At 43.0% G+C, this 12,391-nt stretch overlaps 1 protein-coding gene across 1 annotated transcript in view; it reads right to left on the reverse strand.

The window, feature by feature from the left end:
* Positions 1-15: 15 nt before the first annotated feature.
* Positions 16-12,391, reverse strand: part of CFAP92 (cilia and flagella associated protein 92 (putative)) — a 35,594-nt gene continuing 23,218 nt past the window's right edge. The window contains exons 12-18 of the mRNA XM_063347628.1: positions 11,750-12,047; positions 9,810-9,974; positions 8,822-9,034; positions 6,118-6,268; positions 4,955-5,157; positions 1,960-2,159; positions 16-756 (exon numbers count right to left, since the gene is read on the reverse strand). Of these exons, the coding sequence (XP_063203698.1) occupies positions 621-756; positions 1,960-2,159; positions 4,955-5,157; positions 6,118-6,268; positions 8,822-9,034; positions 9,810-9,974; positions 11,750-12,047 (1,366 nt within the window). The 3' untranslated portion in view covers positions 16-620. The remainder of the gene's footprint in view (positions 757-1,959; positions 2,160-4,954; positions 5,158-6,117; positions 6,269-8,821; positions 9,035-9,809; positions 9,975-11,749; positions 12,048-12,391) is intronic.

Genomic DNA, 12,391 nt, shown 5'->3' on the forward strand with positions numbered 1-12,391 from the left:
TAAAGAAGCACGGAAAGATTTGTGGGATCAGAAGCGTTTATTTTGGAAGGGACCTGCTGAGCTCGTCTTGTGTGGGCAGCAGCCTTCTCCAGTCAGCGTTGCCTTCTCCAGTCAGCGTTGCCTTCTCCAGTCAGCGTTGCCTTCTCCAGGGGAGGTCTGAGTGTGCCTGAGGTGGGGGTGTCACTGTCTCTCCGAGTTCCCATTTCAATGTTTTCCCTTTCGTTTAAACAGAACTTCTCCATGTTCTGTTCTTGGCCTTGGTCTTAAGCTTTACACTGGCCCCTTTGCTTTGTTTTGTTTTTTTACAAACAATAAATAGGGGGTTTTATTTAAATAAAAACTGTCAGCTCTGTTAAAAGACAGCCTCGCAAGACAGTAGATTTTTTTTCATGAGCATTATTCAGACTTGATGGCAGTTTACCTGTTTTCCCCTACCCTCTTGCTAACCCCGAAATGTAATTTAGCTACCTCTTCCCTATCCCGCAAGGTCAGTTTTATCCACTGACACATTCCGCAGTGTCCCCATGCTTGCCTTTGGGGATAATTTGCTGGCCAGATTTCATTAGGAAGGCAGTTCTTTGGGGTCCCAGGTAAACATTACCAGTTATCTGTCTACCAAGTCACCTGTATCCAGAATAACTTTGCTCTCGCGTATCGTTCTGGGGAGGGTCTTGGTGTTGTGTGAGGATGGTGGTGCGTCCTCCTCTTGCAGATTGTTCTCTCTGGTGAATTAATGACTGTTTATAGCAAAGCAACCTGGGATGAAAAGGAGTTAGAGTAAGCTGTATGACTTTATCTACAAATTCCATCTAGAGTTGCAATTTTTCAATTAAAGATGTTTACTAAACACCACTGAATCTGTAAAATAATTGACTGTAATAGCCCATGAGCTCACCGCTTTCATCAGTTACTACGACTGCGTTACTTCATTCCTGTTGCTGAGCAGCTCTTGGGGGAAGGGTGCTGTGAAGCAGGAATGCTGACCATCGAGTGCAGTGACATTGAGCTTGGTGTGGGCTCTGGCAAAATTTACTAAGAGCTTAGTAGTTGTGAATGGGCTAACGAACACAGACAGTAATTGTGTCAGCGAACGCCCTCCTCTATTAGATGCAGCTCTGCCTTATCTTTGGAAGAAAAGAGGCCAGGCCTGAAATGGCAAATCTAGCGGTCAACCCAGTAAAATACCAGGTTCAACACAGGCGCTGATGAATCATCATTTCACAAGTTGACGCTCAAAAGGCCAAAGTCTGACCTTGTTAAGCACAATTTATATCTAGTGTGGGATCCTGAAAGATCTCATTTCTGCAAGAACTGAATAATTAAATGAAGTGAAGCAGCATCTTAGACTATGTGATGGCATGACAGCAAAATAAAGGCCAGAAGTTGTCTCACAACAAAGAACAAGATACCAATGAAACCACTTTACATTGCTCCATATGTAACTGAGAGAGTAACTACAAGTTTCCTGTTAATGCAAGATTTGCTGTTTGATACCGGTTAATTTTGGAAGTTCAAGTAACATGAAACTTCTCCAAATTTCTAGCAGGTAAATTAAACCAGAAAGGTGAAAATTGCTCTTAAGGAACTTAAATCTATGCTTCTTAGATGAGAAATACTGCAGCCTACGTTTTCCAGTGTAAGGCCAGGCCTATGGCTGAAGTGTCAGTGTCTGACAGCTCTGTGGGAAGCTCCATCGGTGACCACACAGGTGATATATCGTGACACCCAGGGCCAGTATTTACCAGTGATAAACCCAACTCCTTAACTCTAAGGGAGACCTCCCAAGAATGCCAAGCTGGCCTGGATAATTGGTTTGTCTCTTGGGATACATTCCAAGAAGTTAATTTATCGACCTAGTAATTTATGTTTATAATGTCTGTATACTGTAACTCTTTGACACACACCATATGAAATGATGTGGGCCCACTTTTGCTATTTCTAGCAGTTAGGTTATCGTACCTGAACTCTGCGCCTGGGAGTTTTCCAAACGTCTCGTGCTCTCTGGTGTGGCAGGGGATAACGTTCTTGTGCCACTTCAAGCTGTGCTGGTCTTCAGGACCTGGTGCAAAGCCCCTGGCCATGCTCTTGCTGCTTCCCGGGAGGCCATCCCAAGGGGTGTCACAGGGCTGGGTGTCCAACGCCGGCAGGGCCGGGAGAGGCTGGGACAAGGAAATAGCGGCTGTTGAGGTGCTCAGCCAGCAAGGTGTTAAAAAAAAAAGACTGAGATGAGGAATGTCCGCCTGCACAGAAAGCTGTGGGTGCCTTTGAGCTCCAAGGTGAGGCCATTTTTTAAAAGCACAGATTCCCCAAAACATGGACAAGACCACGACAGCTGTTGCACACTTGTATTATCACATAAATGCGCCCCAGAGCATTTACCTTACAGGCAAACTACAAGGTTGGAATATACACAGCTAAAGTGCGCAGTGCTCAAACTCCTGTGGGCTTACAGTCTGGATTTGAGATCACTTTTAAAGAAAAAAACATTATGAACAACCTTTGTGCTTCAAAAACATCTGATATAAATCACAAGCTGAGTCTTGGTGCTAAGTGGAAAAAAACCAAAATAAACACACAAAAAACAACCAAGCCAAGCCCCACAACTGGCAGGTTAGTCAGCAAAGATAAAGCTGCAGCTTGGAAGCGCCCACAGCTGTCATACTCAGGGTTTGCTTGCCTCACAAGTGAGTAGAAATAGCAGAAATTGTGCCAGTAATCAAACAGCTGCACCAGACAAGAGCTGAGAGACTAAATATACTCGGCAGCAGGATTTGACGGTGAGAAGTGAGCATCCGTAACTCAGTTTGCAGCTTACACTTGCAGAAGGCCAAATAAAGCAGCTGGTTTGAGGGCCAGTCCAGCATTTGAAGCAGGTACAGGAAGCCTGATTACAATTTTTTTAAACAAAGTCTGTATTTGCTTTTATAGCAAAAAGTAAATGCTGCTCAAGATACAACACCTGTGCCTAGGAAGAGACTGTTTCCCTCTATGTGCTAAGAGAAGACGACCTTGTGTCGGTTCCCAGCTGGGGGAGGGCAGCGTGGAGCTGGACCCCACTGCAGGGATGAGCAATGAGCCCTGGGGAAGGGGGGCCGGAGCGCCGGCGGGATGGATGGAGCGCACCATCCCTCTGGGATCCAGCAACGCCCAGCCCCGCACGGCTGGTACCAGCTGGCATCAGCCAGGCACCCTCCGCTGAGAATTCCACTGCTTAGACAGTGTGGAGGAAAAGCCACAGCACTCAGCAACCGGCTCTACGCTGCTACGGCAAAGAAGGTTTAAAAAAAAAAATAAATCAGGTGAAGGAGGAGTCAATCCAAGAGAGACAAATCGGTAGAGAGCACAATAGCGTAAGAATGCGCAGATAATAGAAGGCAACGGCACTGAACTCACTCGTGGAGCCGAGATATCGGGTTCCCCCTTCTGAAAACAATCTTACATAAAAATAAGCAGAAAATAAATGATGATGTGATAACGTGACTCTGGATGTTTAGCCTTAATATATCCATCACGTTTAAATTCGATGTTCCTTCAGCAAGGCACATCATTCGGCAAGGACATTTGCTTTCTTTTTCTGGCAGAGGAAAAACACTGTACTGGAAAAGGAGGCTAGTTTGGAAATTATTAAAAGCAACAACTAAAAATACAGTGCTTTTTTTGTCAGGGCGGGGGTGGTGTTTGTTTTGTGGTTTCGTTTTTCTTTTTATCTTTTATCCAAAGCAGACCCTCGGAAGTTAATGCCCATAACAGCTCCTTTATAAGGGGCTGTCTTTGCAAAAGAGTAGCGAGACAGAAGTCTCTTCCCATGGGCTTGAAAAACGCGTTCAAGAGACTTGGGACAGGACCGAGGCAAAGCTGACTGCCATAATTAGAATGTCACGAAGTGCAAGATGTTAAGGTAGCTAATAAATTAATACGCGTATTTATAGGCAGTCTGGCAGAAAGGGCTGTGTATTGGAACTACAGGAACCAGGCAAAGAGCCCAAGACGGCCAAGTTCCACAGTCTGAACAGCCAAATCAAAACAGGCGGCCAAGCACAGGGAGCACAAAGGGCTGCGCAGTTCAAAGCCTGACAGTGTGAGCTGCGGAGGCCGGGCAGCGTGCTGCCCAGTGGCCATTTAATACAAAACCTGGCACTCAGAATATTTAAAAAAAAAAAAACAAAAAAAAAGGCAGGTGGGTGGCAGTGGGTTGGTCTCCAAGGTTTAACTCTGCTTTTGTTAACAACATTCTCGCAGTTCCTGTGTTTGTTTTTCTGGAGGTCTGTAGCCAAGAGTGAGCTTCAGCCCCTTTGATCAAATCAGCTTTAAAAGGACGCTGGGGGCTGGGTCAGTTTATACGCCCCCATGGCCTATCATCAGCCGACAAAAGAACAGTTAGGTGCAGGCCACCCATACAGCTTTTCATATTAATGAGCACAAATCCTTTAGTCCTGCAAACTGGGGTGTCTGTGTGGGATTTTCGCACCAACAGGCTGCAGTGCAAGGCTCTCTACAGCACCATGGTAATCAAGGGGACACATGGTGAGACATTTGGCATCTCGTCTATACAAGTGCCTCGGCCCCTACATTTCATCAGGGGACATTACAATTTCTTTTGGGGCTGCTAAGCCAGCTGGCCAAAAATTGTTCTTCTTTTCTCACCCACTGCACACTGACAGGCAAGTTAGTTAATTGAACAGAAATTCTCCCCCTTCCTTCATTATCTCTGACCATCAAAGCAAGGATCTAAAAAAAAAAATAAATCATTTTGTGCCTGGGCTGATATGTTTTTCTAAGAGCTTTGTAAGACTGAGTCAACCACCGCTACCAACACCAATTTTAACAAATATTTTTACTTCAGAAAGTATTGTGCTAAACGAAGAGTGTCCCACGTGATCTGTCTTCCCCAAAGCGCAGGACAGCTGCTGCTGCTGCTGCGCCAAGGTGGGGGCCAGGCTCAGTTACCCTTTACCTTCAGAATTGGTCCTGCCTTCCTGAGTGAGAATTTCAGAGGTTCATCTTTCCGAAGTCCTCGGAGCGTCTGAGGCTGAAACCTGGCTTGTGGCCCACACGTGGGTAACTGGGCTGCTGTGCAGCGCTGCTGAGCTTTCGGCTCGGTGTCATCAAAGCTAGTTTGCAGAATCCGAGTAGCATCTTCACAAGGCCAACAACAGACTGTAAAAGAAAAACCAGGCAATAGAAACCAGTTAGACAGAAAAGATAAGTTTGGGCTGTTTGAACTAAAAAAAGTAGGCTAAAAACCTCTACTGCAAAGAACCACCTTTCTCCCAAGGATTCCACTGGAAGAAATGATAAGGTGTCACAACAACGGCTAGTGCCCCCAGCAAAGGCAGTGCACTCTCCTGGAGGCTCCATAAAACACATGTGAGTGTGGAATTACCCTGACTGCTTCCTAAAGCCTTTCTCTCTAAGAAGCACTTGAGAAGAACGGCACCAAGCAAGTGTTTTGTTAGTTGCAGGGTAATGTGCAGCAGAAAAGTTGTAAAAGAAAGATGAAAGATTCCAGCAGCCACAATAAATATATTATTTTCTGCTTGTAAATATTACAGTGACTCTCGGTTGGTTCTGTGCAAAAAGAAACACTTTTCAAAATACCGTTTCATAATGCAATACAACTTTGCCTGTTACTGTCTGTGGGAGAACCTGAGGTTATACGCTGAGCACCTCACCAAGGCCCGCTGCAGTGTGCAGATTTCACTGGCTCCTCTCAGGCCACCTCTGGACCCAGTATCTGGTTTTGCTTACAGTCGGCGAGGCAGCTTTTTGTCTGCCCTTGGTAACTAAAGCTGATTGCCATCAAGCTGTACAAAGGACGATCAGGCAGCCAATAAAGCCAGCTTCACAGAAGAATAAACCAAGAAGGATGTCCTCCCTGTCATATTTTGCTACAGACGAAGTAAGACTAAGAAGCTGAGTAAACGGAGGGGTAAAATTGCAGTATGGCCAAGGTTTTACATCCTAAGATGCTTCATTTGCTCAAGTACGAACAGTTTTGCTGTACGTGGATCTCCTTGTTAAACCTCTTTGCATTCAAACTCCCTTCCTCTACGGCAGAACTCAACAAGCTTCAGGACCATATGTCAAGTTAAAAGCTTTGTGATTAGTTAATTTTACCAGATCCATTACCAGTCTGTGGGGCTGTTGTCATGAAGAGCTCAGGTGGCTTCTTATAAAGATCGAAATCAATGTGCCGTTTGTCCCAGCTCCATCTGTCTCGTGACAGCACTGGCTCCATGTTAGCATGCAGAGCATTCTCCTGCCATTTCTAAATGAAAATTGAATCCCTTTAAGAGGACAGGCCAAAATCACCAGGGAGGAGTTACAAAATGAAGTTAGCCAGATTCTTGGGTAGCGATCTACCAACTACCATAATAGGATCTTACCGAAGTCCAGACTTCACTGCGCAAGACTGTCTTTCCAATTTTTTGTGTTTGATACACATTAGTAAGAACAAAAATCCATTTTATGAGCAAGCTGCTGCTACTCTAGCACGGAGCTGGTACCTAACACACAGGCACTAACAGTACACTTGAGAAATACCTGCCAGGGGATTCAGTTTCATATTTATGTCACATTTCTCTGCAGTGATATAAAGGGTCTGACGCATTTGCTGTATTTCATACACAGCTGCTAAACTTGCAGGCCAATGTGGACCATCCCTCCCCTCTACATGAGTCCATATCACTATCCTCCTCCACGCGATGAGACTCTGAGAGGACAGACCCAGTCCAAACCCTAACTAGTTATTTATCTTCTCCCAACGGTAAGACACGGGCTGACTACAGAATTGCCAGAACAGTGAGAGCTATACATCATCTCAAGGATAATCGTAAAGCACAGTGCTTTTAGAAAGCAGAAACCGTCCCGGTGCTTCTAAAAATACAATTATTAGTATTAAACTCTTGGGGCCAAGAGCCCAGGTGTCCCGAGGAAGCAGGTGGAATCATGGCAGGAATATTCATCATCACAATTATGAAATAGAGTTCAACTTTTTGTGGTTCTCTGACTACCCACTGCTGAAATACCAATTAGATTTTTTCAGACAGAACTATCCTTCCTAAGCTCCAAATTAACCCCCACTGCCTGTTGTTAGTCCTGTACTTTCACTGTTTTACCTAAAACTGTGCAGTTAAAGGACAGCTGAGCCAGTACAGAAACCGCACAGGTATTTTACAGTACTATTATACATATTGTACGGATATGTTACTGTACTGAAACAGTACAGATATTTCAGGAATCCAGAAGAACTCCAAGAACATTTTAGCCTGCCAAGGGATGGTGTTACAGAAGATGGTCAAATTCTGCGCTTGAAAAGAACACCAGGATGGTTAAAGAGGCTGTGTGTCAAAACCAGCCTGCTTCAGAATGGGATCCTAATGGCTTTCTGCTTTTGTTCCACCGTTCAGGTAACACGAGTTCAGAATCAATCTCCATTACCCGACATAACGCTGGTCATGCCCGTGAGGTCCCTGCTTGAGCGGAAGGAGCCTCCTTCCTCTTTTCTCAGCTCCACGGCTCACGCTGATGCTGCCCAGCTATGGGTACCGCCAGGCTGTCAGCGCTCTTCCCCGCTCCCATCCCATCGGGAGGTGCCAATGCTCAACACAACACCCTGCTCGGCTGCTGCTCCCACACCCAACATCACAGCCCCCCATTTATTTCAGTGCGGTGACTCCGGTGTCAGTCCCAGCCGCTGCACTGGAAGCTGCAACCCCTTTTCAGCTCGGCAGTTTCTGAGCCTGCGCTGCCCAGTTCCCCTCCTCTTTTTTGTCTCGTTGGCAAAAGGCACCAGCACTTACACCGTACTGGCTGGCTCTTGGTCAGTGAACCTTCTCTGCTCCTTCACGAGAACACACATTCTCCAGCATCATCAGGGAAAAGCACTTTGTTTTCACAAACCATTTCACTCCAGCTATACTCTAACCTTTTTGAGAAACTACTTTAATTTGTATGAAAAAAAAAGTAAGATAAATAAAGCCTGAAAATTACAATAAGGAGCCTCTAAGCCTGTTCCACTCCGTGCTGTGACTGTGTTCAATGCATTTGATAGAATTTACTGATACTGCACAACCACCCACCCCGCCCCGTTTCTCTTCCCTTTATTTCCTCATTTTGCCAATTCTAATAACATACAAATTTTCTTCCTAATGCAGACCACATGCACTAGAGTATGCGCAATGCTGAAAACTGTTCAAAACATGGAACTGTAAACTAGTCAAGATGATGATCCAAGTAAGATGGCAGGAAACCAGAAGCTAAATAGTAAAGAGCAGAAGGACACAGGGCAGAACAAAACTGACAGAGAACACAATGGTGGAGGACAAACACTCCATAAAACTGTAACTACAAACCATAAATAGAAAGATGGAGGAAAACTAAGCCATGAGAGAATTCGGAAACATGAAGGAAGGGTATGCCTAGATTGGCAACTCATGAAGAACAGCCTGGAACCCATTCATCACGGAATGCAATATTATGATTTTTCTGACACTAGACCCCAGCTGTAAATGTAAAACAAAGCACTATATAGTCTCTATATACCTATTATATACTCTATATACCTATTAATATCCAATTAATATTGGTAAACAGGTTTTCTGTATGGGCTCAGGGTAGAACTTGTGTATGCAAACAAAGCGTCACCTGGGTAAACTAGATGTTGCTGTACTCAAACTGCAAATATAAGCATCACCCTCAGAAGAGCTGCCTTGGCTGTACCGCTCAGAAGAGACTTCCATAAACTAAAGCACTCTGCCTCTTTCAAGTCTCCTAAAATGCTTGAGTTCCCTTGGGACTGTTGATTTAAGTCTTCTGTTACCTCCCTTAACTCCTCCAGACGTGCTTCATCAGGCATCTGAGGGTGCAGGTTGCTTTCAATGCTGCTTTTAAATCCAGGAAATACAAATCCATCTGGTGACAGCCACAGGCTCTTGGATTTTGCAAAGAATTCCTCACATGCAGCAACCGCATCCACTGGGTCAAATGTGGCTGACAGATACTCCTGACAATAAGTGAATCTCTTCTTTGGTTCCTACACAAAAGAAAATACATTTTTTTGTTGTTGATGTGAATTCCCCTCTGCTGGGAGAGCAGCCCACAAGGTACAGAACCAGTATAATTTCTTTCCTTAAGACTGCAAGTAATCACAGATCAAAATTATACAATATATATATCATTAAATATTAATTTTTTTTATTTCATTCTATTAGAATCCAATGATGGATTTAATTACAAGTGATATAACGGGATGTCAGTAAAATAATTACAGAAATACATACCTTCAATATTATTTGCACAAAAATAGAACTCTAGTTCATACTGTGCTCACGGTACAGCATGAACTGTTTTCACGGAGCTACAGTAATTTCCACTAGCTGATAGGAAAATAGCATTTGTTACTAAGATTCAAGCCAGCTATTCAGACAAAAGCAGATAAATGTGATTTTTCAGATGTGTTCTTAACTGTGTTCTTCAAATCACTTAACACTGCATACACTGACGCTGCCATTACTCAAATTCTCCCACTTATTTATGCGTGGGACGCAGAACTGGAAGTGACCTCTGAGGTTATCCAAGTCTGCACTCAAAATGACAGCCCAGCTCACGGAGAGGAGACCACCTGACTGTAACGAGCAGCATTAACTTTACACAGCAACAAAAATACCTATCAGAATGAGATCTTTTTGGATCCCAAATTCCTATGTGCTAAAATTGAAATTGCTATTGTAAAACTACTTAATTAATCTCTCTTCTTTAAGGACTACTTACAGCAAGCCAAGATATTCCAGTTATGTGTCTCATTTTACCTTTGCCATTTCCTGGCGAAGACGCTTCTTTGCAAGTTCTGCCGAATTCAGGTTTTGACAGCTGTAGTTAAAGACAGATTTGCCATCAACAGGAGAAATCCTGAAAGCTTCAAACTTTGGCTTTTTCGTCTTTCCTTTGAGTTGGCGTACAGCACCAATGTTAGCCTGCAAAGAGAGATTACAGGCGAGTTCTGTCTGAATTGGGAATTCAGAGTGTTACGAAAAATTATAAACAAGCAAATGATTTTGTGAACATTAAAACAAAAAAAAAAAACTTAAAAAAAAAACCCTCAGCAAAACATAATCTGTATTTATATATAGATTTATTACACAGCCGCTTGTTAATAAAATACTCCACAAAAAGACTATTAAAAAGAACCAGCTCCATTTCACCCTTGCAGATGCCATTGTGCAAGACTAACGGCAGCCGACTGGAGGCAAGCACTCACCAGAGAACGACTTCTACTTACAGATCTAAATGTTTGTTCTAGGGAGCTGGTGCTGGTCATCTTCATACACGTGACATGGGAAGCATCATTCATTAGAACTCTTCCAATTTCTCTACTGACACAGCACAATTAAACCCTCGTACCTTTTCACTGACTTAAGAAAGTCATTCTAGTGTGTTTATGGTAATTATGGCTTTCAATTCAGACTCGGCCATAATAGGTAATTACAGCAAGAGAATAAAAATTGTATTTCCTCTTTTTTTTTCCTTTTTTTTTTTTTAATCCAAAAGCCTGAAAGGTTACCTTACCTGCTATTAAAAAAGAATTTCGTATTTCCTTTTCCATAGAGGACTTCCCAGTTCCTCTATTAGCCTCTTGATGTAAAATTATGTATAAAACGAAAACTGGTTAAAACATGTACACTGCTAACTTTATATAAACAACAAAATAACCCTACACTTAATCTATATAATTATTAGGCTCAAGAGCTCTGCTGCTTTCACCCTCCTATGATGTTATAAATGCAAGCACCAGGAACAATTACTTAAGATTGTCTTGTTTTCTAGCTTCACGTAGTACTCCTTTATCATCAGACTAAGACTGAAAAAGGAAATACTTAGGAGCTCAATTTCTTTCAGTATCTCCAAGACAGTACTCTTATACAGGAACACAGATTTCCACATATCAGGCAAAACCTCTTCGTATTAAAATATATACAGGAAAAAGTATTCGGAACTATTCTTCACAAACCACAGGCTGGATAGAGTCCTCAACTAAGCAATGTACTCCAAAAAAACAATTCGGACTCCCAGGAAACATGTGGGACACCCCTTCTGTGATGTCTGTATTAACAGGAAAGGATTTGGTTTCAACGCATTTTCCCTGATGCAACAGAAGGGGTAGATGGATGCTGGTAACAAGCCAGAAGAGGTTCTAAAATTCTTCACCATTTCCTTAAAGTTCAGCTCAGCTCTGTCTGAACCTGTTGATTTTATTTAGTTAAGAATAAATGCCATCATGGTTGTTCCAAGGCAAGTAGGTCTTTCATGTGGCAAGAGAAGAAAGCACAATTTTCACATGAGCTTAAGTTGACTCGGTGCCCTGCAAGCATCCAAAGCCTGGATGACATGCTAAAGCACAATGCGGGAGCTATGGAGAATAAAGAGACAAAGAAAAATAGGAACCAAACGTAAAAAGAAATTACAAGTCCTTTAGATAATCAGTTTCTTTACCACTCACGCAGTGTCTCCTCTGTTTACCTGCAACCATTAGAATTGTCCTTCCCCTTGAGAAGCAATTACATTTGCAATTCAACTTTCACAAAATAAAATTACCCTGTACTTTTTTATGTTTGTATGATACCTACAAACACCCTACTAAAAGTTTTTAAGTCTCATGAGTCATTACTTCAGGAGATGAAGGAGGTGTTGATTACGGCTATGAAGTTTTACAACTATGAGGCTTGCCTCTCACTTATGGCAAACTACTCACCCCAATATGGCTTCTCGCAGAAGACATTTTGTCTGCCATTTCTTTCTTCCGTTGCACGTACCCTTCATTGGAGTTATCTAATGAAGAACGTACCACCTGTTTCACTCCGCTAACTTTTCCTGGCGCTGTATAACCATCAGAGGAAAATGAGAGCAAAGGAGGTTTCTGAATGAAGAGATCCTCATCAGTGAAGGGAGCTCCGTACTCATGACTCAAGATGGTGACCATCTCGGCGGAGGGCAGCAGATCCCTGTGAATTACATCCCTCAATCTCTTACTGTGACACAGGAAACTGAGCCTACAAATAGACATCAACATTTTATTAGCGTACAAAATCTCTACTGCAATCAAATCATCACAGTTAATAATACTGTGGATAAACTATAAAACCTTCTTGAAACATCTGTTTACTAAGAAGTTCAGGTCAGTTCCTGTATGCTGGCATTTAGCAGCAATAAAGAAGTTTAGCAGTTTAATAAACCCCTGAGGATTTAGCTGCAAGTTAATGATTAGCTGCTGAACTTCTCTAGCCTCTGGCTGGAAAGGCAATAAAGCAAACTCCCTTCCTGCACACTGGTTCTAGCGCATAACCCTTATTTATGCTGAACACCCACTAAAATCCATCCTGCCTTACCTTATTTC

This window comes from Chroicocephalus ridibundus, chromosome 10 (genome assembly GCF_963924245.1).
Source record: "Chroicocephalus ridibundus chromosome 10, bChrRid1.1, whole genome shotgun sequence".
Classification (NCBI taxonomy): domain Eukaryota; kingdom Metazoa; phylum Chordata; class Aves; order Charadriiformes; family Laridae; genus Chroicocephalus; species Chroicocephalus ridibundus.